At 47.2% G+C, this 25,330-nt stretch overlaps 2 protein-coding genes across 2 annotated transcripts; one reads left to right on the top strand and one right to left on the bottom strand.

Moving 5' to 3' along the window:
* Positions 1-49: 49 nt before the first annotated feature.
* SIRT2 (sirtuin 2) lies at positions 50-14,704 on the bottom strand. Its single transcript, XM_087728109.1, has 16 exons — positions 14,611-14,704; positions 14,486-14,535; positions 11,583-11,628; positions 9,409-9,525; positions 8,911-8,952; positions 7,948-8,054; positions 7,786-7,842; positions 5,971-6,039; positions 4,826-4,955; positions 3,720-3,779; positions 3,549-3,604; positions 2,721-2,797; positions 1,695-1,746; positions 1,188-1,255; positions 468-534; positions 50-288 (listed from the first exon to the last, which is right to left on the bottom strand). Exons 1-16 carry the CDS (start codon positions 14,624-14,626, stop codon positions 127-129), a joined length of 1,176 nt encoding a protein of 391 aa, XP_087584235.1. The 5' UTR covers positions 14,627-14,704; the 3' UTR covers positions 50-126.
* A 456-nt stretch (positions 14,705-15,160) lies between these two features.
* On the top strand, positions 15,161-23,706 carry NFKBIB (NFKB inhibitor beta). The gene is made up of 6 exons (XM_087728347.1): positions 15,161-15,746; positions 16,383-16,488; positions 17,347-17,575; positions 18,739-18,827; positions 20,460-20,693; positions 21,609-23,706. Exons 1-6 carry the CDS (start codon positions 15,364-15,366, stop codon positions 21,645-21,647), a joined length of 1,080 nt encoding a protein of 359 aa, XP_087584473.1. The 5' UTR covers positions 15,161-15,363; the 3' UTR covers positions 21,648-23,706.
* Positions 23,707-25,330: the final 1,624 nt, after the last annotated feature.

Raw genomic sequence — 25,330 nt, 5'->3', positions numbered from 1 at the left:
AAGATGGAAACCCCGTCAGCTCGCCTTAAGGAAATGAAGACAGAAGGCCTCAAGCATCCCCCGTTCACGTCGAGGTGTTTTTTTTTTAATAATAGAAAAATAGGGTTCCTCGATTCTCTGATCTCTTCATTCTTCTTTCTTTGCAGCTGGCTTTTCTTTCTCCGAAGATGGATCCTGCTCTTGCTTTTTGACTGGTTGCTGACTAGCACCTGCGCCGACACCCACCGTCTGTCCTGACTGGGCCTCAATGATAGCGTGTTCCTTTTTCACCAGTTCCTCCAGCTCTTTCTGGGGGGGGGGGGGAGAAAAGAGAAAACCACGTAAGGAAGATAACCAAGAAATAAACACAAACTTAATTTGCTCAGAGTTGGCAAGCCACCCCCTTCCCAATGAGACCTCGGTGGGAGCCAAAAAGAACCCGTCCATTTCTACATCTGTTCTCTGTGGCTTTCAAACGGGAGAGGTACCTTCCATCCCAACAGCTCTGCCAAAGCCAGGCAGCCCTCATCGCAGTCTCCTAGCCAGGCGACGTCCCTGAAAAATTAAGCGTGGTGGGAAAGGCCCCCAAACAGAAGGGTGAATAACAGAACTCCAATGAATTGGTTTTTATACAGAGCTGACAAAGCTTTCCAAGTCAGATGCATCTTTTCTCCCAGCAATCTTTACAAACACCTTATGATCAGGTGGATCTCCCTAGCAGGATCATCTCCCTAACACACCCTGGGCTATGAAGACCAAGAGTGTCCCAATGCTGCTTTTTGTTCCCCAAGAGCTGAAGAAGCTTCTTGGATGAGAAGCAAATGTGTTCAAAAAAAATCTCCCAGAAAGTTAGTTGCCACTTGGGGAAAAAAAGCACCTTTGGGACAATCATGACTTGGATGACTGAGAATCTCCATAGACCAAGACCAAGACCAAGAATGGCCTCCCTGAAGCCACCAAGGGAGCTCAGCATATGAACCACAAAGCTGCATTAGAGATGCCAAGGGAACTGAGCATGTCAGAATCAAGAGAAACAAACAGCAATTATTGTCTTAAACTTGATTTTATTTAACTCCTCAGTGAAGCCTCTTACCTAAGACTGTTGTTTGGCACCAAAGCACCGAACAACACCCCACCTCCCATGAGTTAACCCTTAAGTTCTCAGTGTCAACCCTGCCACAATCCTGTGCCCCCCGAAGTGAACTTGCCTGTATGCCTTCTCGGAATCAAAATCCATCCCGCAGCTTAAGCCCATCAGGGACATGAAAGGATCACTCTGAAACGAGACCAAAAAAAAAATGGAAGGACGTTCTCTTGGGGGGGGCTCAAAGATGGTGACCATTTTCAGATGGGGGATCAGCAGGGAACTATCACGATACAAGCTGGCTCAGGAATTCTGGGCGTTGAACTCCACAAAATTGCCATAATTTTATGGTAGAGAGTAGGGAAGATGACCTGGATGGCGATACGCAGGCTAGGCTGAAAAGCATTTTTTTTTTAAAAAGGCCAGAGCAACAAGATAGCATTTAGAAGCAACACAGGCCGATGCCTTCCTGATTCGCAGAAGTATAAGAAGAAGCAGGCCAGCTCAGGAATTCTGGGAGTTGAAGTCCACTGCTCGAAAAGCTGCCGTAGTTGCCCCCATCCCTCCTCTAGTCCCAGGAGCTTCCACTCTGTGGCAGGCCCTAGAAAGCAGGCTGCAAAGCTAACCTCACCTCGCCTGTCTTCTCCTTATTGATCAGGAGACGCGGAGTGTTTGCGGGTACCCTGGAAGAAACAGAGAGGAGGAACCGTTTAGCAACGGTGCCTGTGGCGTCTTGGTTCAGGAAAGCTGGTCCTCGGTTGCAGAAGCTGATGGGAGCCAAGGTGGCGCAGTGGTTAAATGCAGCACTGCAAGCTACTGCTAGATCAGCAGTTCAGCGGTTCAAATCCCACCGGCTCAGGGTTGACTCAGCCTTCCATCCTTCCGAGGTGGGTAAAATGAGGACCCAGATTGTTGTTGGGGGCAATATGCTGACTCTCTGTAAACTGCTTAGAGAGGGCTGAAAGCCCTATGAAGCGGTATATAAGTCTACTGCTATTGCTATTGCTATGGGAGTTGGCTGAAATGGCAAAACTGATTCCTCTGATGACAGAAAAGAACATGAGTGCTTTGGTTTCCATATGGAAACCGCTTCTGAGCTTTGTGCTTAAGGTGGGGAAGAATGTAACTTTGACTTTGGGTTTTACAGATTAGATTGATCGATCTTTACAGAAATGACTTGTCCTTATTATTAGGGAGAAACAAAAACCTGTGATTTGATGCTAATGCCTTTTTCTACTGCAACAGAGTCAGAAGTTAATGCTTTTTTTTTCCTTTTAGCAATAGCAATAGCAGTTAGACTTATATACCGCTTCATAGGGCTTTCAGCCCTCTCTAAGCGGTTTACAGAGTCAGCATATTGCCCCCAACAACAATCCGGGTCCTCATTTTACCCACCTCGGAAGGATGGAAGGCTGAGAAAACCTTGAGCCGGTGAGATTTGAACAGCCGAACTGCAGATAGCAGTCAGCTGAAGTGGCCTGCAGTGCTGCATTTAACCACTGAGGCACCTCAGCCTTTTCTTGTCCCTAACTTGCCTCACTTCTTTCCCCTCTCCCCTCCTGCCTCACTGCTCTTTCATTTGCTTTTGTATTTTATAATGTTTGAAAAAAAGAAAAGAAAAGCAAGCCCCCCCCTTACACAGCCCAGGTTCACTGACCTGCTGACCAGAGAGGCGAAAGGCTGGACCTGTAGGGAGGTTCCCATGATAATAAGCATGTCCGCATTCTGGAAATCCTGCAAGCAGAGGGTTAGCGTGAAGGATGGCGGTCACCCGAAGAACTGCATCCCAGTTTCTAACCAGGTTTCTGTGAAATCGTGTTATTTGGATATGATCCTTGGATCTTTCATTTATTCAGGCCTAGACAGACTTTGCTGCCCCATGTTATTATGGTCACGATAGACCAGGGGTCTCCAACCTTGGCAACTTTAAGCCTTTAAGCCTAGGGGAGCGGTGCTCATCTCCATTTCAAAGCTGAAGAGCCAGCACTGTCCGAAGACGTCTCCGTGGTCATGTGGCCAGCATGACTAAACGCCAAAGGCGCACGGAACGCTGCTACCTTCCCACCAAAGGTGGTCCCTATTTTCTGACTTGCATTTTTTTACAAACTGCTAGGTTAGCAGAAGCTGGGACAAGTAACGGGAGCTCACTCCGTTATACAGTGCTAGGGATTTGAACTGCCAAACTGCCGACCTTTCTGATCCAAAATCTCAGTGTCTTAGCCACTGAGCCATTGCGTCCTTTTATCTCTATTTTCAGCCTAAAACGGAGCTCCTTCTGTGCCATATTTCCATTCATTAGATTTCAGTCATCCTAACCAATTAAGGATCACATCTGACAAATTAGCATACATGACTAAATAACATCATTTCATCTGGGGAAATTTTAACTCCTAGAATAAGGACTCAGAAATCCTGGCTCTTGGGAGACCTCCAACGTGGGGCTCCCAGTGTTCCCAACCCAAGGACCAAGGACTGGAGCGCTTACCGACTGCATGAGAGAGAAGAAACGGGGGGGCAGATTCTCCCCAAAAAACACAATGTCTGAACAAAGGAAAAGAAAGCAGAACCTTGGGTTAGGTTTCCCTGAAACCTGATCGATAAGCTCCAAGACCCCAGGATGTTTTGCTTTGATGAATGACTGGGTGGGGATGCTCACCTGGCTTCACTACGCTCTGACATTTTTCACACCTGGGGGTGAGGGATGCAAATATTTTTTCTGAAAGAGAAAATAAGAGCCACGCACCTGAGCCAATTCCGTTTGCAGCTAATTCGTGATTTGGCATAAATGGCGGAGGTCTAGGTTCCTTGAGAGACAGTCTCACCCCACTGGGCTTGGCCCGTACCACCCATGCCGGCAGAGGAGGCATGCTGCAGATCCCCTCAGTTCCAGTATCCCAGCTGGCGGGGTCCAGGAGGAGGGCCTTCTCTGTCATTGCTCCTGTCCTCTGGAACATCTCCCCCAACCCTCCCTGACGTGAGTTTGGCCCCAACCTTCCTATCTTTTTGGAAGAGCCTAAAGATGTGGCTGTGCCAGTTGGCTTGGGGCTCCAGTGGGGGAATCAATGCAATGGAGGTGGCTGATTGATTAATAACAGATTTTCCCCCATCCACCGTCTGCATGTGTCTTTGGTTGCAAGGTTTGATTTTCACATTTTATGGTTTAATTAAGCTGGAACTGTAAGCTGCCCAGAGTTACTCTAGGGTTAAAGGGGCAGCCAATTTTATAAATAAATAAAAATAGGTACAACCCTTAATTCTAATCAGTTTTTTAACCTCTGTCTTGTACCTACCCATACGAGGCAATCCAAAGCGTACCACTGGAATAGCAATACCAGTACCAATAGCACTTAGACTTATATACCACTTTATAGTGCTTTAACAGCCCTCTCTAAGCGGTTTACAGAGTCATCCTCTTGCCCGCAACAATCTGGGTCCTCATTTGACCCACCTCGGAAGGCCGAGTCAACCTTGAGCCTGGTGGGATTGCAACTGCCAAATTGCAGGCAGCTGGCAGCCAGCAGAAGTAGCCTGCAGTACTGCACTCTAACCACTGCGCCACCACGGCTCAATCTCACAAGTGGTGGTTTTCTCCCCTCAGCAGCATTCACACATCTCAGAAACAAGCAGTGCTTATCAAGATCATGCAGCGGGAATAATCCAGAGAGTATTCCGAAGGATTTTTTAAAAAATTTCTTCACCCCTTCGTTCCCTTCCGGAAGGCCCCTGATAATGTCTTCCCTGCTTCCAATGCCTGACCCTCACCTTTCATCCACTCCAGGCTGTAGGACGTCCTGCAAGTGGAGCTGATGCAATGGGAGGTATAAAAGGTGCCATGGGCTTCCACTAAGTGTTCGGCATCCAGACCAGCCACCCGCTCCAAGGTGTCGATGTTCTAGCGGAAGGCAAGAGGTTTGCAATAAATCCAACCTGAAGTGGCCATCAATCATCATCTCATTTTAATGACCCCCATAATCCCTTGCGGGGTGGAGTCTGGCCAACTGAATGGAGCCGAGTGTTTACTGGCCGGATGCCCTTCCTGTCACCAATGCGGAGCTTTATTCAGCAGATAAATTCCCATTGTGCCCGAAGAGAGAAATATCTGCCTCTACACAGGATCGAACTCACAGCCCCCTGATTGTGAGGCGCAGCGCACACGAAGCAAACCGGTACTAGGAACCCACCCCTGTGATTCAAGCACAAGGCTAGAAAGTGGGAGACCATGAGTTCTAATCCCACCTTAACCACACACACGAACACACACACACACACAAACCAGCTGGCTGACTTTGAGCCAATTGCGAGGAAATAAAGTCCTGATTACTACATTTCAAATCATTTATACTACGATGCAATAATTTAAAAATGGAATAGGTATTTTAACTCCTGCACTCTCTGCATCAGTTCTCTTTTTTTTCATTTTCCTTACTCTGTCATTATACAAGTTTTCTGGGGGATTGCAGAGAAATCCATCATGTGGTAGCCAGAATTGTTAAGTATCCTACACAGTATTCTCATTTAAATGGTTGCAAACTGCCAATGGTCTTCATTCTTATTCTTGAAAAGCAGTATGTTATGTGCTTTGAAAATTGTCCTGTTATTTCATCTAATGCCAGCATATTAACTTTTAATATGTTAACATATTAACATAGCACCAGACGTGAATTCAACATTAAAAAAATCCCTTGCATATGGTTACAATAACTCATATTGTACCGTTAAATCATTTTATTGGCTCACGGTCAAGAAGACTTGTTCAAAATTCACTTGCTGCAATGCACCATTTCAAAGCAAGAAAATGCTAATGGCCCTTATTTATTGAGCGGGCCGGAATAATGTAACAAGAATTTGTTTTAAAGTGCCAGCCCCAAAGACCAGAAAGAGACCCAAAGGGAAAAGGACTTATTTACCTGAGTGTAGCAGCGTAGCAGCAGCCCTTTCTCCTTCAAAAGGCGAATGAAGTAGTGACAGACTGTCGGCTGAAAAGGACCAGAGCCTTAAATGTCATATTTCCTTTTCACAAAGAAAATCAACGGGCTAGTTTTTATTTATATGTTTACTCATTCATTCCGACACTTTGGCAGTTAACAACATCATCACATTAAAACAGTGTTTTTCAACCTTGGCAACTTGAAGATGTCCGGACTTCAACTCCCAGAATTCCCCAGCCAGCATTCGCTGGCTGGGGAATTCTGGGAGTTGAAGTCCTGACATCTTCAAGTTGCCAAGGTTGAAAAACACTGCATTAAAACATTCATTGTAAATCAACAATAAAACATTCACAGCGATTAATTGCAACAGTAAACCGCATAAATTCATCCATAATCAATTGACGACAGCACAAAAAACATCCATTTTGGTTCATTAAAACGTGAGGATGACACTGAGCAATCAACAAAAGAATTTGGTGCTTGGCATCTTCTGGAACCGAGCCAGAGAAGGGCACTTTGATTTCAACAGAGTGGCTGTTCAAAAAAGCAGGCCTTCCTCCTGAAATGTCCTACCTCATCCCAATTCATGGATGAGTGCAGGAGAGGCCCTGATGGTAGTCTCTCTGGGAAATCAAGCCACTCAGGTTAATTCTAAGTGAAGAATGCAGTTCTGCAGGGTGTGTGTGTGTGTGTCTGTGTGTGTGTCTGTGTGTGTGTGTATTTATTTATTCTATGGGCAGTTAAAGTATTTCTATTGTAGGTTTTATTGTATGAGAATTGTATACCATTTGGTGATGGAATACCGTATATACTCGAGTATAGGCCGACCCGAATATAAGCCAAGGCACCTAATTTTACCACAAAAAACTGGAAAAGTTATTGACTCGAGTATAAGCCTAGGGTGGGAAATGCAGCAGCTACCGGTAAATTTCAAAAATAAAAATAGATACCAATAATGTTTTTGAATATTTATTTCAAAGAAAAACAGTAAACTAGCGGTGTATTCAATGAAATACTTCACTCACCTCATGATGCTGATGTCCCGCTGTGATGATGATGTCCCGCCTCCTATGACACACGGCACAGTGATTCCTATCATTGGATCACTGTACCAGAGGAGGTGGGACATCGCTATGTGGCTGCTTGCCATAACAAGGAGGAGGTGGGACATCGTTGCAGAGCGGCAGGAGGGGGAGGAAGGGGAATCGTAAGACAGCCCTGCATTACATTAGAACGTGAGGAGGGGGGATGGTGCGGTGCGCGCTGCGCGGCAAACTGACACAGAGGGAGGGGAAACTCACAGGGGCACTGGGCCATTCACGAGTGTCACCCAGCGGCATGGCCCCGCCCCTTTCTCTCCTCCATTTCGGGCAAATTTTTCACTGACTCGAGTATAAGCCGAGGCGGCTTTTTTCAGCTCAAAAAGTGGGCTGAAAAACTAGGCTTATACTCGAGTATATACAGTACTTTACAACCAGTCTGATAAAGAAATGCCCCTCTTCCCAAGCACTAAAAATTGTTGAGAAAACTCAGAGGACGTAGTTCTGTTTCTCCTCTAAAGCCGGATTAGCCCCTCATTTAAAACCTCTTAGAGAGACCCGATTTTGAGCACTTCTCTAAACTAGAAACAGGCCAAAAGAGGGGTGGGCTTCTCAAGTGTGTGAAGGGGGCAGGGAGGGCACTTGTTAGGAACTCTTTGAGGCAGCCATTTCTTCCCCTAAGGTTACAAGACCATTTTAGGACTGAGTTTAAATCCCTGGCCCACCGCCCAGGAAACATGAAAAGCCAGCTGACCTTGAACTGCCCTGGGTACAGCTCCCGAGCCAAGGTGAAGAATGGGTCCGGGTTTTGCTAAATGAAAACGGACATGGCATCAGTTATGCCAAAGGAAACACACTGCAAGAGAGCACCGTATTCAGCCCAAGTAAATACCAAGTGGGCAACTCAGCCTAGTACCTTGAAGTAGCCGATCTCAAATATGGCTTCGGGGTATGGCAGGTTGTATTGCTGCAGATTGGCATATAGCCCCGTGCCAGGTGAGCGGAAATCAGGGATCCCCGCACCTGAGAGGCAGAAAGGCAAACGCTGAGACCGAACTGGCAGCTGGAAGCAGCAGAATAGAAAACTAACTAGATTCTAAGGAGAGGGGCTTAATTACTCTGATGTTACAGGGAGCGCCAATACAGTTTGAGCTGAGAAGCAGATACTGTACTTGAGGCTCCCAGCTTCATTACTTCAAGCCCAGCTCAGAACAAAGGGGAGAAATAAGTTTGATTCAACAGGGTGTTTCTTGTGAACATTTCTTTCTCGACTTTCCCAGAAAAGGAGTTTCCTAATTAAAAATAATAAATCTCTGTGGCAGGATAAGAGCACACCTGTCAGCCTCTGCTTTGCTATCGCTTCGGCTGCCATGAAACGGGGAGGGAGGGCATGGTATTTGGGAGGGGTTACTCATTGTGCTGGAGGAAGGTTCTGGAGTTCACCGGCTGATCGGACTGCGCATGGGTGGGTGTTTCCCGCCAGGACTAACGGCACCGACATTCCATCTTTGTGATGCCTTTTGAAGTTATCTCACACCTGACACTTGGGAGAATTATGATTGGACTGGAACTGTGATGCCAAAGGGTGGGGAATGGGCTATTCTATATATCAATTGCTTTCGCGCCTAAATAATCAGACTTCGCTTCGCTATGCCTTTAATCATTTTTAATTAGTAAAAGTACACTTGATTTCCACACATGGAGTCTCGTGGTCTTTCTTTCCTAATTAATTAACGGAGAGGTGCTGACAACACCTTTTTAGAATGAGTAGAAAAAAACTTCTTCTGACCCCTAACTATGTAAAGGCAGTTTCTAATTTTATCAACCAGCATCTCATTCTGCTCCTCCAACAAACAAACAAAGCCATCGTGACACTTACTAGTTGAGATTCCTGCACCGACCATACAGATTATATTCTTGCCTGCAAGAGAAAGGGCAGTAAATTGCCTTTCAATATCGACCCCTGAATTACACCATGCCACCCTCATACCCTGAACAGCACCAACTGTTTGGCATAGGCATCCAGCCATTGAAGCCTCGGCAACTGGGAAGCCGCAGGATTTCAGAGGCTGGGGTTCAAATTCTTCTGCTAAGAGCCTGACTTTGGGTGGCCCTGGGGAAATAACCTTTGTCAACAGCCGTCCCTATCGGTAAACGTATCAATAACCACAGGTAAGCGTGCAGAGATATACTGATAACAGCATTTAACTGCAGCAGACAGAGGTGCCAAGCCGCCTCCTCTCTTTGATCTACACCACCACCTGCATCACAGCTCTTCCCCACCCCCTGGCCCCCCCTCCTTTTTCATCCACTTTAGAGGCCGTTAGAAAAAAAGAAAAGAGCAAAATGTTTCCGTCTCTAGAAAGAACTGGTTTACATTTCTCAGTGAGCATGAAGTTGGTCACGCCTTCCAGCGTCAGTTCCTCCAGCACCTTCTCAGGCTTCCCACTGCCGAAGCCCAGAGTCCGGGAAAAGAGGTTCCGCAAAAAATCCACTGTTAAGAAAGGGGAAAAAATCGCAACATTATCATGTGCCTTGAAGAGCTGAGATCTGTGCCGATAGATCATCAGTACACTAATGAAGTTACCTAGCGGGATAATGAAATAGCTGCAAGGAAACCACTAAGCTCAGAGACCACCAAGGACGCCCCAGGCCTCCTCCTCTCCGCAAACCCTACTCCCTTCTAGCACTGATGATGTTACCTAGTTAAGTCATAAAACGTCTGCAGGAAAATAACCAAACTCAAAAAGCACCAGGGACCCCATGAGAGCTCTGTATAGCGTGCTAAAACTCTTACTTTAGGAAAAAAATCTTTCTGCAGCTCAAATGCAAGCTATTCTATGCTTGAGAGACCGCCTACTGCCAATTACCTCCACTAGACCAATAAGATCCCATAGATTAGGCCTCCTCCGAATTCCATCAGCCGGCCAGTGTCGACTGGCGACTACCCGGAGGAGAGCCTTCTCTGTGGCTGCTCCGACCCTCTGGAACGAACTCCCCGTGGAGATTCGAACCCTCACCACCCTCCAGGCCTTCCGCAAAGCCCTTAAAACCTGGCTGTTCCGACAGGCCTGGGGCTAAAGACTCGCTGCCCCACTTCGAATGGTATGATTGTTGTGCTTTTAACTGTGTATGGTTTTTTATGTTTTTGTTATTCTGTTTGTATTTCCCCTCCCTTCTGAGTTGTGAGCCGCCCTGAGTCCCTTCAGGGAAAAGGGCGGCATACAAATAAAATTAAAACCTAAAAAAACCTAAACCTTTTTATTAAAATAATGCTAATGTCTTCAAACATTGTCTCTTAATCTTGGTAGCTTTCAGCCGGATGGACTTCCAGAATTCCCCAGTCAGCCATGGGGAATCTAGTTTGAGGCTTCTCTACTTTGTTTTGCCTCATTCGAAGATTTGTTAGAAAAGCAAAAAAAACAAGGTTCCTCTCCTTGTTTTAGAGAAGCATAACTCGGAAAGGAAAGGCGCATTGTTGTTTTAGGAACTCACTTCCCCTATTCCATTCTTATTTTTGACAAATAAGTGCCGATTTACGTGCCCCACTGGACATTTGCTCATCTTGTCCTGAGGCAGCTGACACAAAGTACGTGCTCACTAAAAAAATGGACATATATGTAATTGTGGCCCAGAGATAGAAGTCATGTGTCTTTGCTCAATGGATTAAGACCAGCCTTACCTTATTCCAGGCCAAAGAATGTAATTATAAGGCTTGTTTACATAGTTAATGTGTACAGCAAAGACTGAAGTTCTTATCCTGGGTTTCACAATTCAGGGGTTTCTATGTCTAGAAATAATTTCTCATTAGCTACAGGGAGACGGTAATAGTTGGAAGATATTGGGGTAGCCTCAATTTATACATTCACAATATTTGCTACATATTACCATATATGGTGGACTTGTAAAAAGGTTAAAGCATTTTGGATAAAAATATGGTGGATTATGTAAAATGTTTATCCCTCAGTTATTCCTGTTAGGCATAACTACTGATTGTACTGTTATAGAGACTAACTTGATTTTGTATTTAATAACGGCAGCAAGACTGTTGGTGGCGCAATACTGGAAGAAGGAAGATTTGCCTACTATTCAAGAATGGACGTTAAAAGTCACAAACTTAGCAGAGATGGCTAAAATATCAGCATATCTCAAGGACCACTCAAACGAGAGATATAAACTGGAGTGGAGAGGATGGATTGACTATATTCAAAATAAATACGAGACTTAGAAATTCCAGATAGCTTATGACTGAAGAAGCAAGGAATGATATAATCTGTTTAGAGTTAGCCTAACAAAAGAGGAGTTAAAGCTCAAATGAAAGATGATATAACTTTTTTTAAAGTTTATTTTAGAACATCTTTGTTAAAGGTTTATACCCTGTATTTGTTCTGGGAAGTGGGGGGGGGGGAGGTTGTGGGGGTTTCGGGAGGGGAGGGTGGGGGAGATAAATATTTGTAAAAGCTTTTTTTTCCAAAAATTTTCAATAACATTTTTTTTATACATTCACAATATTTAAAGTAAGATATGAACTCCCACTGGATAGTTACTTACTTTCTGTCTGGCCAGAAGCTCCTCCTTCCTCATCAGAATCTGAACTCTATAGGAAGAAAGGAAGGAGGGACGTCATTTCTTACATTTCCTTAATATTAGCTGGATTTATTAATATTAAGTCTGAGCAGGGTTAAGGCCTGTTGAGCACTCAAAAAAAAAAAGGAAGTACTGTGAAATTCCCGAACATCCCAAATCCCATCTATCCTTTCCTAAAAATGTATTTTTCAAGTGGCTCCTGAACTTTTTCCACACTTGCAAGTGCTTTCTGGCCTCAAACTCCGAAAGGTTCTCCAGGCAGTCTAGCCCCAGGCATGGATCAATGTTCTCCCATCCACATTTTTGGATTTAAGAGATATAAGGGCATTCCATTTGAGTTTAAACGATGCCCAAAGGTGAATGAGCCTCTGAAACAGCCAAGAGCTCTTTCTCTCTCTCTTTTTTTTTTATGCACAAAAGCACATCAACAGAACACATAAACACATTAACAAAAATAACCACATAACTTAAAAACAACATAGGAACAATAAGTTCCATCGTATATCATACAGCAGTTCCGAATCGGTTTCTTTGCAGTTAGTGTTTTCCCTTCTATACATTTCTATCTTGCGTTCATAATCTCGTTATTCGTTATCCATTTTTATATACTTTTATTTATTTATTTATATTTCGCTACTTATGATCAAGTATTATTTACCTATATTGTGCTTTATATTTTTACTGTCATTCATTCTCTTACATACAGTTACAGGTATACATTCACATAGTTATTCTTTTTCTTTGCCATTCTTATGTTATTATTATTCCATTTAAAAGGTTATAAGGTATAATTTGGAATGTATTTTTTACCATCCTTCACACCTGCTATGACACCATCTTATTTTCTCTTTCTTTTCTCCCTCCCTTCCTTCCTCTTCTCCTTCCCCTTCTTCCTTCCCTTATTACTCCCCTACTCCTACCCTGTCTTCTCCTTCCTACCCTCTCTCCTTCTCTTTTTCTCTCTTCCTCCCTCCTCTCCTTCTCTCTTTCTTCTTCCCCTACCTCTCCTCCACATTTCACCTTATTTTCTTTTCTTTTTCCCCTCCCTTCCTTCTCTACTTCCTTCCTTCCTCTTCTCCTTCTTCCTTCCCTTACTTCTCCCCTACTCCTACCCTCTGTCTTCTCCTTCCTACCCTCTCTCCTTCTTTTTCTCTCTTCCTCTCCTCTCCTTCTCTCTTTCTTCTTCCCCTACCTCTCCTCCACATTTCACCTTATTTTCTCTTTCTTTTCTCTCTCCCTTCCTTCTCTACTTCCTTCCTTCCTCTTCTCCTTTCCTCCCTTACTTCTCCCCTACACCTACCCTCTGTCTTCTCCTTCCTACCCTCTCTCCTTCTCTTTTTCTCTCTTCCTCCCTCCTCTCCTTCTCTCTTTCTTCTTCCCCTACCTCTCCTCCACATTTCACCTTACTTTCTCTTTCTTTTCTCCCTCCCTTCCTTCTCTACTTCCTTCCTTCCTCTTCTCCTTCCCCTTCTTCCTTCCCTTACTTCTCCCCTACTCCTACCCTCTGTCTTCTCCTTCCCTACCCTCTCTTTTCTCTCTTCCTCCCTCCTCTCCTACTCTTTCTCTCCCTCCCTCCCACCCACCTCTCACTACCTCTCTTTTTATACCCATGTTTCTCTCAATCCGGGCAGCTTGAAGATGTGTGGACTTCAAAACTCCCAGAATTCTGCTGCTGGATGATGGAGTCCACAGGTTTTCAAGATTGAGAAACGTGGTTTTCTCCACATCAAATCCAATCCCTCCCCTCCAGTCATTCTGATCAGTTTTATCTTCAATCTCGTGTGACTTTCTCCTCAAGTGTGGCCAAATTTTGTCATTTGTCTGTAATACGGGCAAACAGTTTAAACCAGTGTTTCTCAACCTTGGCAAGTTGAAGATGTCCGGACTTCAACTCCCAGAATCCCCCAGCCAGCATTCGCTGGCTGGGGAATTCTGGGAGTTGAAGTCCGGACATCTTCAAGTTGCCAAGGTTGAGAAACACTGTCCTAGACACTCAAAGAATACAAGTATGACAATGTATTTCTGACTTATTTTGGGCTTTTTCCTCACAGGACTCCCCTCCAGCTGAGCCGGGGATGATGGGTTTAATGTCAGTGGTAGTAGGGAAGAGACGCTAGTAGGTCTTAAAAACACCAACCGATTTTGACCGTGTTGGAGACCTGGCTAAATGAATCGGTTTGGAAGGGAAAAGCAGCCATGGGCACGTTCTGAACTCTGTGGCTCATCAGACCTTGGTAACTCTTAAGGCCTGCGGAGTTCATCTCCCAGATTCCCTTAACAACAGCAGGGGTTCACTTAACAACGGTGGCAAAATGGTTTTAAAATGGAGCAAACCCCAATTGCCTTCGCTTAGCCACAGAAATGTGAGACTCAAGTTGTGAGCTCATAAATTGAGGGTTACTTATAATAGCAACAGCCCTTAGGACCAGTGTTTCTCAACCTTGGCAACTTGAAGATGTCCGGACTTCAACTCCCAGAATTCCCCAGCCAGCAAATGCTGGCTGGGGAATTCTGGGAGTTGAAGTCCGGACATCTTCAAGTTGCCAAGGTTGAGAAACACTGTCCTAGACACTCAAAGAATACAAGTGTGACGATGTATTTCTGACTTATTTCGGGCTTTTTCCTCACAGGGCTCCCCTCCAGCTGAGCCGGGGATGATGGGCTTGGAAGTCCACCCACCTCCCCCAACATGACATTGAAGAGTCCTTATTGGAGCCACTTTCCCCCCTCAGGAAGCTCTACCGGTTGGGTTTCGGCCTGATGGGCAGCGCTCCCAGTTCCCTCCGTGGGGCTAGAGAGAGAAGGCCCCAGAAGGGTGGGGGGGATTTGGAGCGACGCCCCCCCAATTTCGCCCCTTAAATCCTCACCGAGGACTTGGAGGCCTTTTCGGCGCCCTTTTCGGGACTGGCGGCAGCGCCTGTGACAAGGGAAACAGAAGGAAGAAGGGGAGGCTGGGCAGGAGGCCCACCGGTTCCCTCAGCGGCACCGTTACCTTCCCGGCTTGCCATGGAAGACCGCGTCGCTGCTCCGCCGAGAAGCCAAAGTCTGTTGCGCCCCCTGAGAAGAAAACTACAAGCCCCGAAAGGCCCCGCGGCACAGCAGCCAATGGCCGGTCAGCTTCCAAACAAACAACGCCTGACGTCACCGATGGTCGTAACGTCTCACCCAACCGCAGCTGGAGACGAGGGGGCGGGGAGAAAGAAATTACAAATAACCCCATTTCCCTTCAGACTTTGCTCTCAGTTTGGGGGGGGGGGGGAGCGCGACGTCGATGAAGTGTAAGCCGTCCTTCCAAATTAGGGCCTCCCCAAAGCCAAAAAAAATAGACAGAGACGAATTTAATCGATAAGTGACGTAAACGAGAGAAAGTTCTGAAGGGAAGCACCAGAACTTGAAAAAAAGACGCGAATGATACACAAACGCCCTCACTCGCAGGACTCCACTTCCCATCATGCCTCGGGGAGGTGGGGAAATATGGCGTCTCCCGTCTTTTCTAAAGCGCAGGCGCGGAGGGAGGGGGGCAGAATGACGGCAAGGAGCGTCACTACAACTCCCGGCATGCCTCTCTTCGCCTGATAAGACGTTCAGGCAGGGGAATCCCCGGGCCGCTGAAATTCCCCTTCATGGCATCCTCGGCCGGGCCGGCCGCTTGAGTTCCGTCGGTCCCCGGGGGGCTTCTGGGCCCGGCCTCCGCGATGGCTCCGCTGCCCGTAGCGGGGGCGCTGGTGTAGGCCCATCCCGAGCCATGGCCTTCGTGCAGGGGCAGCCCGGCCAGGCCGGGGAGCCCAAGCAGAGGCTGGAAACTGGGGGCGAGGAGTGGTGCGACAGCGGCCTGGGCTCGCTCAGCGAAGGGCAGCTGGTCCAGCTCCAGGAGGATGGAGGCCTGGGGGTCCGTGGAGACGCCGAGGGGGGGTCTGGGGTCTGCCCAGTGACCTCTGACCCCAGAGCCCCCCAGAAGTCCTTGGAGGAAGAGGAGGAGGAAGAGGGGCGCCTGGACTCGGCCCTGGGGGGCGACGAGGGGGTGGGCGACCTGGTGGAAGGGGTGGGGGGCGTCCACCTCCAGAGCCAGGTGGCCCCCGAGGCTTGGCTGCGACACGTCCTGGGCTTCGTCACCGAGGATGGAGACACGTAGGTACCCCGTGTCTCGGGTGAGGGGCAACTGGGGGGGTCCCTGAAATTGAAAGTTTTGGGGGGGGTGGGCTCACCTGATGACCTGCTTAAGGACCAGCACAACTTAACCAGAACGTCCAGGCTCGATGGCGATGCTAAGCCGAGGATTTAACTGCCTGTACAAGGTAGTCCTCGGTTTACGACCGCCATCGAGACCCAGATTTGGGCTGCTGAGCGAGATGTTGGCTGAGTGAGTTGTGCCCCCTCCCCCTCTTTTTACGACCTTTTAAGGGAATCCCTGCGGTTGCTAAGTCTGTAACAATAACAACGGTTGAGGGAAGCCAGCTTCCCCGTGGACTTCGCTTCTCTGGAGGTCGCAAAAAGGGGATCGCATGAACCTGGGACACTGCGACCGTCATAAATAGGAATCAGTTGCTAAGCATCCAAATTTTGATCCCGTAGCCATGTTGCAAACGGTCGGTGTAAAAATTGGGCCGAAGTCACTTTTTTCAAAGGGTAACTTTGTGTAAAGTTGTAACTTTTGATCGGTCGTTAAACGAATGGTTGTAAGTCGAGAACTATACCGCAGGAAAAAAATTTCGACTTGTGAGTTCAACCTTTCTAAGCCAAGTTTGCTCTTTCCTCTCGTTCCAGAGCTCTTCACCTGGCCGTGATCCATGAACACGAAGCTTTCCTGGATTCTATTCTGCAATACACCCAAGGAACAGATTACCTGGATATTCAGAACGACCTTGGCCAGGTGAGGCCGCGGAGCACTTTGCTTCACTTCAGCTGTCCTAGCTGTCCCAAAATTCACAAGTGAGACTAGGACAGTGTTTCTCAACCTTAGCAACTTGAAGATGTCCAGACTTCAACTCCCAGAATTCCCCAGCAGTGGTTAGGACAGTGTTTCTCAACCTTGGCAACTTGAAGATGTCCGGACTTCAACTCCCAGAATTCCCCAGCCAGCGAATGCTGGCTGGGGAATTCTGAGAGTTGAAGTCTGGACATCTTCAAGTTACCAAGGTTGAGAAACACTGAACTAGGAGGACTGTTGGGACAGACCTGAGAACAGAATTTGCACTGGTTAAAAGCCGAGTACAATAAAAACAAGGAGGATTGTAGATTTTGAGTAGATCGGATGCCTTTTAGGCCCGGGGGGGGGGGGGGGGCAACAATTTTGCTAAACAAATAATAGTTTTGGTGTTCTCTTACACAAAGCGTGTCCAACCTTGGCAACTTGAAGACTTGTGGACTTCAACTCCCAGAATTCCCCAGCCAGCATAACATTAAAAATCTTGCAGACTTCAATTCCCAGAAATTCTGGCTGGGGAATTCTGGGAGTTGGAAGTCCGCTAGTCTTATTTTAAGAAAACGCCAAAGCTAAGTGTGAATCACAGTCATCACGAGTCACTTGTGTCGTTGCAACCTTGAACGGCCACTAAATGAACCGTTGTATGTTGAGGACTCCCTGTACTGAATGATTCCCATCAGTGATGGAAATTCCAATACCGGTTGTAAGTCGAGGCTCCAGGCTCTGCGAAACCAGCCAGTTGGTTTTAAAAAGCCGTCGATTTGTCTCGAGCGAAATGTTTCACCCTTCCTTCTCTTCCTTTAGACCGCACTACACATCGCCGTCATCCTCGGGGCATCCAGCTTTGTTGGCAAACTTGTGTCGGCAGGAGCCGGGCTAGGCGTCCAAGAGAAAGGAGGCCACACGGCCCTGCACTTGGCGTGCCGAGAGGGATGGCGGGATTGCGCTGAACAGCTTCTGGCGCCGCTTGCCAACCAAAGGCTCGGTCAGGGCAACCGTTTCCAGGGCCAACTGGATCGCGCCAATTACGATGGTAAGCGGGCCTCCGTGAAATAGGTAGAACCGTCTTCTTTGAAGTCTGTCGTAAACGGAGAGAGAGGGAGCTGTGAGCACAAGTTTCTAGTCCTCTTGGTGGTGGTGGTGGGGGGAGATCACTGTCATGCCTTCAAAATTCACACAAATATAAATTTAGCTACGTTAAATTTCTACCATATGTTGATGAACAGATTGGCTTGTAACCAACCTTGTTTAACTGTTATTTATTTATTTATTTTGCACAAGTAGTCCTCGGCTTACAACGATCCATTTAGTGACCGTTCAGAGTTACAACAGCACTGAAAAAAGTGACTGACGACAGTTTTTTACACTTAACGACCATTGGCAGCATCCACGTGGTCCCATGTTTTCAAAATTCAGATGCCTGACCATGGTCTCATAGTTGTGACCGTCGCAATGTCTCTTAAGTCACGCGATCCCCTTTTGCGACCTGGCAGTCAAAATCAGTAGGGAAGTCAGATCCACTTAACAGCCGTGTTGCTAACTTCAGAACTGCAGGGACTCCTTTCACCACTGTAGCAAGAAAGTTCGTAAAACGGGGCACTTGACGAGTGTCTCACATAGCAACAGAAATTTGGAGCTCAATTGCGGTTGTAAGTCGGGGAACTACCTCTACGATGTAACACAGTGCAGCATGAATGCATGAAATTCACAGAAACAGCATGTAAAATGTGCATCAAAATATAAAAAATCAGAACAATGACTTCTTTTAAAAATGCACCATACGAACGACGCATAAAATGAGGTCCCGTTGTGGTTTGTTACAACGAGAAGCCTTGGGGTTAACAAGATATATGTCTCTTCCTTCCCCCCCCCCCCTCCCTCTTAGAATATGATTTTTACTCTCCTTTTCAAAGTCGGTTGTTGACTTCTACGGCTCTGCGTGGTTAAAAATTTACCTCCTTGCCAAATTTGCATAGAATTTTGGCAGAAGGATCTGAACCGAATTGGAACAATATGTTATTTATTTTGCATGAAGGGTAAATTTTGAATTCCAGCGTGGCGGATTAAAGTTTGCGGGTCAATGGAAATGACATGTTGTTTTTCCATTTTCCATCCTGTAGCCCAGGTTGACCTCATAAAATTGTTCGTTTTGTCTGTTTTTGTGTCTTCCTCAAACCCCCTCTGCCTCTCCGCCAGGTTACATCCCCCTGCATGTGGCCATTCTACGGAAAGATTTGGACATGGTCAGCCTCTTAATCTCTGCAGGATCTGATCTCAACAGGCAGGTTAGTTTTCCAAGCTTTTGAAGTCTCCAAAAAAAAAAAAAACCTATATCAATTTCATTTTGATTTTAAAGGATGCGATCCTCGTTGTTAGCTGGAAAAATGCCAGAAATTCAAATAGAAAAGTGGGGGAGAAATCAGGTACAAAAAATAATAATAATAATTACAGGTAGTTCTCACTTTATGACTGTAATGGAGCATAGCAATAGCAGTTAGACTTATATACCGCTTCATAGGGCTTTCGGCCCTCTCTAAGCGGTTTACAGAGTCAGCATATTGCCCCCAACAACAATCCGGGTCCTCATTTTACCCACCTCGGAAGGATGGAAGGCTGAGTCAACCTTGAGCCGGTGAGATTTGAACCGCCGAACTGCAGATAACAGTCAGCTGAAGTGGCCTGAAGTACTGTACCCTAACCACTGCGCCACCTCGGTGCAGCATGCCCATTATGGTCGGAAGTCACGATGTTCATAAAACAGATGATCATGTGACCAACCTGATTTTATGACTTATTTTGCAACAGGAATTAAGCAAATCATGGTCATTAAGTGAATCCATGGGCGTTAAACAAACCCCTTGTTTGCTCTGGGGGCGTTTTTACCAAAAACTGGTAGTGAACACTGGGTTTTGTTAAAAACATCGTAAAACATGGTCATGTGACTATGTAGGATGCTGCCAATGGCCATAAACACAGACCAGTTGCCCAGCATATGAAATGTGGTTAAGTGACTATGGGGGGGTGGGTTGACCATCAAAACGCAGGGACTAAGTCATAGGTATCTTTTGGGGTCTGTCGTGTCTTTGAATGGTCGCTAAGCAACCCGTCGTAAGTCGAGGACTGTCCCTATTAAGCATCAGTCAGTTTTGACCACTGATGTGGATGTCAGGTGAGGAGGTGGGCAATCGAGTAGGGGAAGGAGTTGCCAGAAGCTGGGGGCCGGTGCTAAAAGAGGATTTAGCCTAGAATCTCTCAGTAGCCACAAGTGGAGTTGGTACCCGAATTGGGATTCTAGGCTGATCCCTCTCTTAACGCCGCCCACAGTTTCTACCACTTCTGCTAGGTTATTGTTGCCAAACTATTTCTCAACCACGAGAGCTTGAAACTCATCTTGTGCGCACGGCACTAATTTGTTGCCTGGATATTTCCCACGTCTTGTAACTGGGAGCATCCCAAGCGGGATTCGCACGACGCCTTCGACTGAGCCGTCGGCAAGCAGTTGTTGTCTTGGTGTGACATCGGCCACATTCCAGGTTTAACGTGGCAGCCTGGCCTACTGCACAGGCTAAACAAGGCCCAGGTCCTGCCCACGGCTGACCCACAAACGTCACCACGCCCCACTTTTAACTAGTCCCGCCGATTGCGAAAACTCCGCCCGTTTGCAAGGCGGGTTTGTGGTAAATGCGAGAATCCCGGTCTGTGTCAGGGAGATCATGTTGCAATCTGGTGGCTCCCCTGAAGCTCCTGCCTCGGTGAAGGGATGTCAGGCTGGGAGGGGCCGCCTGGAGCCATGAGGGAGGGGCCTGGACATGAAGACAAAACCCAGAGGTAGAAGAACAGGTGAGAAAGTCACAACCCTGCCTTGATTTTGCTTAGTATACAGAGTGATGTTGCATTACCTTCCCCCCCCTTTGCAGGAGCTAAGTTGTGGCCGGAGCCCCCTCCACCTGGCGGTGGAATCCCAGAGCCCTGAAATAGTGGAATACCTCTTGCGTGCCGGAGCTGACACAGAGGCACGCATGTATGTGGGCTACACGCCCATGTACAGCGCCATGCACCGGCTTGACCAAAAAATCCCACAGCTCTTACGGGAATTTGGCTGCGAGGAGCCGGAGTGGGATTCCGAAGAAAGTGTGGACAGTAACAGCGAGGTGAGTGGGATCATAATCGTAAGAGAGAGAGGTAAGCTGTGAGGCGGGCCACTTGGCACTCGGGGGGGAGGGGAGGGGAGGGAGGGAGGGAGGCGTCTCAGGCAAAGAGGGAGGGAGGGAGGAGTCAGGATGGGAAAAATGAAGGAAGGCAGGGAAGGCAGAAGGAAGGGAGCACGGAGTCAGATGGAGGGAGAGGGAGGAAAGAAGGAAGAAAAAAAGGAAAGGAAGGAGTCAGGATGAGAGAAAGAAAGGAGTCAAGGTAGGGAAGGAAGGAAGGAAGGAAGGAGATGGAGGGAAAGGGAAGAAAGAAGGAAGAAAAGAGGGAGGGAGGAAGGAATCAGACGAGAAAGAGGAAGGAAGGAATTGAAGGAAGGAAGGAGTCGAAGGAGGGAGGAGAGAAGGAGTCAGACAGGATGGGAGAGAGGAAGGAAGGAATCAAGGCAGGGAAGGCAGGAAAAAGGAAGGAAGGAAGGAGTCAGATGGAGAGGGAGGAAAGAAGGAAGAAAAGAGGAAGGGAGGAAGGAAGGAATCAGACGAGAGAGGAAGGAAGGAATTGAAGAAGGAAGGAGGGAGGAGAGAAGGAGTCAGACAGGATGGGAGAGAGGAAGGAAGGAATCAAGGCAGGGAAAAGGAAGGAAGCAAGGAGTCAGATGGAGGGAGAGGAAGGAAAGAAGGAAGGAAGAAAAGAGGGAGGAAGGATTGCATGCTAACATTCTCTACAAGAATCCAAACTACTAACAGAAAAAGCAAATTGGTGGTAGATAAAGATCAGCAGAATTCAAGGTGGGCTGGAATTTGGGCGCAACTCAAAACTGATGCTGCCTTTCACACACACACACACACACACACACACACACACGAGCTCAGTCCTGCAGGCATCCACCTCCTTTGACCCATCTTTCTTTCTTTCCTTAGGAAGAATATGACGACATCGTGATCAACTGTGGCCACTAGAAGGGAGCCCGAAAGAGCCCTTTTGCCCCACGCTGGACTCCACTAAAAGTGCCCCAGGGTGGCAGCTGGCTATGTTCTCTGTAGCAAATTGCATCTTCACTGTGAGCTAGATGTGAAACTTATTTATAAAGGCCGGGACGAAAGGGTTAGCAGACTCGCCTGGCCCGGAGGCCTCTTCCCCCAGGGGCCCCCATTCCGATGTGTACCCTCCGTTATTTTGTCCTTCGGAAATTGATGTCTCATCTCCGATGTCTCTCTCTTTGCCTGCCTTGATGTCTCAGAATCAGTAGGTTCGGGTTTCCTTCGTTATTAGCCGGTGGCCGGCATGTGTCCCAAGCAGAGCCTAGTTGCGAAAAGGCCTCCTCTTGTCCCATCTCTTTCTGGATCACACACACACCCCTCCCCGACCTTCCTGGGGATGCTCACGGTCAGATTCGGGTTTCCCTTCCTCCTTAAATGTCTGTGAATCTTGTTCCGGAGAGCTGGAGGGTCTGAGGACCTTAGATGGGCTCCTCCTGCCTTGTCGTCGCGGATTTGCCAGGCGCGAACAGCCAGATTTCCCGGTTGAAGAGTTCAATCAGCTACTTCATTGCTGGTGTGTAGAATACAGGAATCTGCCCAGATTGCCAGTTTGCGCCTTGGTCAGACACAGTAAGGTTCAACCGCATTCAAGAAGGTCAGGCGTCGCCCTTTTGTGCCTACGTAGAGATTCCAGACTAGTTCCCCGCTTGACTCCTCCCCCTCGCTCGGCCAATGTCTTTCCGACGAGAATAAGGTCCTGGCACCAGGGAAAGTTTTTCCTCTTCGCGGCTTGGTTTTCAACACAACCGTCACCCCAACCGGCGTGAGATTTTTGCGGGCGAGCTGTAACCCTAAATATTTGGACCAATTTTTATCCGGGGCTTCGCAAAATACCACCTTTGAAGGGGGGGGGTCTCATAGCAATTGGGGGGGGTTGTTTAGTTGGGAGGGGGAGATCTCTTCTGAAATAAAAGCGGGATTTAGGAAGAAGAAATTTTAATTTTTCTTTCCTTCTTCTGGAATTGTAAAAAAAAAAGGGAGTTTGTGGATTGTAAAAAGAAAGTGGAAAAGTGAAGCTTAGACGAGCAGTAATTCTGTCAGGCCCTGATGAAGGGATGGTCTCAACTCACCTTGTCTGGAAGGGCGGCATCATTATTGCCCGAAGCCCCCCACCCCCCAAATCCCCCCTTGTTGGGCAGTTCAGATACGAGCCCTGAAAAAACTTCCCGCTAAATTCCAAGGGAAGTGAATCCTTTTGGCCAATCCTGCCTCTTCTTCCCACTCCGGCTTTATTTCTAAATCTGGAGAATAGCCTGGGAAGGGCGGATTGCAGTCCCGTCTCTCCCCAGTATCTGACAAGCCGTTGGGAAATAATTTGTCCCCAAAAGGTGACCGCGGACGGCATCACCGCGAAGGAAAAGATGCCAGTGCAAATTAGCGATGGTTAGGATGGGTCTAGCACACTGTTTCCCAACCTCGTCCACTTGAAGATGTCCGGATTTCAACAAGCTGGCTGGGGAATTCTAGGAGTTGCAGTCCGGACGTCTTCTCAAGTGGGCAAGGTTGGGAAACACTGTGCTAGCCGCTAGGATTCCATGGAAGAAGACAGAATTGGAACCCAGAACCTGCTTGGAACTGGTGTTTCACAACAACTGGGGGGGGGGGAAGGAGGCTGGAGGTTCCCCACTCCTCTCCTAGGAGCTGTCTCCGGAGCGTAACACCCCCCTGCAGGAGTGTCTCTTTAAAATAACACACACACACACACCCCACCGGTATGCCTGTAACAAAGAGGAAAGAATTGTGGGTTTACCAGGCTTTTGAACTCTGCCTTGCCGTGTTCCTAGTCCCCCTTTCCACGGACGCTCAGTGTTTTGAAGTTCCAGTGTGGTTTCCTGTGACCTGCATTTATGACTCGATTCGCTCTCTCTCTCTCTCTCTCTCTGCTTTTTTCCCCCCACCCCTCCTTCCTGGCTCTTCTCTGTCGATTGTATTCTGTAGGTCTTCCCGAGCAGACAGATTAAACTTTACGGATACGGTGTGTGATTTTTTGTGTGTCTTCTTATTGCTGCTGGCGCCGGCAACCCCTGGCTGAAAGTTCAGCGGCATCACACTCAGATAGGAGGACGCATAATTCAAACACACACACACCCCATCTCACAGTGGCGCAGGGGTTAGAATGCAGCATTGCAGGCTACTTCGGCTGCCTGGAATTCGGCAGTTCGAATCTCACCAGGCTCAAGGTTGACTCAGCCTTCCGTCCTTCCGAAGTGGGTCAAATGAGGACCCAGATTGTTGGGGGGACAAGAGGCCGACTCTAAACCGCTTAGCGGGGGCTGTCAAGCCCTGCGAAGCGGTAGATAAGTCTAAGGGCTATTGCTGTTTTCAGATCCAAAGCAGAATATGATGCCAATCTTTACATCTTTTAAGATGTAAAATTTCCCCTGTAGATTTCTTCCCGTTCAACTGGCATTTAACGCTGATATTATGGGAGGGAAAACGGCTGGATTGCCCAATTAGCAGAGGTGCATTTGTCTTTTATTTATTTATTTATCCCATCTTTTTTTAAAGATTTCTTTTTATTTATTTTCAAAACAAACATACAACAACTCCTCCTTTACATATTGTAGAAAGTGTATCAGCTGGTTACAAAAGGCTTTTGCGCATCTCTTCCACCGTAACTAGATACAGTTAAGTTTTAACTAATAGGGGGAGAATGTTATGATATAGGATATAGTTAAATAAAGAAAGGATAATAATAATAAATTATATACATGGAGGATTAGAAAAATTTGGTATTAAATATTATGGATGTTTAGCTAAAACAGGATTTGAGGATTTAATGTTAATGGAGGATTTTACAAATAAGTAAAGGAAATGCCAGCATGTGGTTATGTATTAAACCTTGGTATATTTAAGGATGAAGGACGTTTAAATAACTATAGTCAAATAAAAGTGGAGGCATGATGATGTTAATATAGTAAATATTTGAGTTAAGATATTTGAATTAATATGAATTATATTTGATGACAGTGGAAGAGATGCATTTATCCCATCTTATTGTTTTTACAAATAAGAGGCGAACTTATCAACACACCTTCCTCTTATATTACTCACAACCACCACCCTGTGAGGTGGGCTTGGCTGAGAGACCCGGAGTGGTACAAAGGCACCCAGCCTAAGGTGGGACTAGAACTCACCATCTCCTGGTGATTGGCCTAAAGTCACTCAGCCGGCTTCCATGCCTAAAGTGGGACTAGAACTCACCATCTCCTGGTGGTTGGGGCTCAAAGTCACCCAGCTGTCTTTGATGCTTAAAGCCAGGCTAGAACTCACAGCCTCCTGGTGATCGGCTCAAAGTCACCCGGCCGGCTTTCATGCCTATGGCGGGACTAGAACTTGCCGTCTCCTGGCAATTGGCTCTCGGTCCCTCAGCATGCTTTCATGCCCAAGGCAAGACTAGAACTCCCAATCTCCTGGCGATTGGCCCAAAGCCACCAAGCCAGTTCTCGTGCCTAAGGGGGCACTAGAACTCGCGGTCTCCCGCTTTCTAACCTAGCGCCTTCACCACTAGACCAAACTAGCTCTTCTAACTGAGCCGAGGTGGCGCAATGGTTAGGGTGCAGTACTGCAGGCCACTTCAGCTGACTGTTATCTGCAGTTCA

The sequence above is a fragment of the Thamnophis sirtalis genome, unplaced genomic scaffold, assembly GCF_051295495.1.
Source record: "Thamnophis sirtalis isolate CommonGarterSnake01/CBP01778 unplaced genomic scaffold, rThaSir2_p1.2 scaffold_13, whole genome shotgun sequence".
In the NCBI taxonomy this organism is placed as follows: Eukaryota; Metazoa; Chordata; class Lepidosauria; order Squamata; family Natricidae; genus Thamnophis; species Thamnophis sirtalis.
This window is presented reverse-complemented; position numbering and strand designations above follow the sequence as displayed.

Coding starts and splice junctions, on each gene's coding strand:
- SIRT2 (XM_087728109.1), bottom strand. Junction 6,040..7,785: donor TGTACCCAGGGCAGTTCAAG/GTCAGCTGGCTT, acceptor GGTCCTTTTCAG/CCGACAGTCTGTCACTACTT. Junction 4,956..5,970: donor TGCTACGCTGCTACACTCAG/GTAAATAAGTCC, acceptor GCCTTCCGCTAG/AACATCGACACCTTGGAGCG.
- NFKBIB (XM_087728347.1), top strand. CDS start 15,364: ATGGCCTTCGTGCAGGGGCAGCCCGGCCAGGCCGGGGAGCCCAAGCAG. Junction 15,747..16,382: donor GTCACCGAGGATGGAGACAC/GTAGGTACCCCG, acceptor CTCTCGTTCCAG/AGCTCTTCACCTGGCCGTGA. Junction 16,489..17,346: donor TTCAGAACGACCTTGGCCAG/GTGAGGCCGCGG, acceptor CTCTTCCTTTAG/ACCGCACTACACATCGCCGT.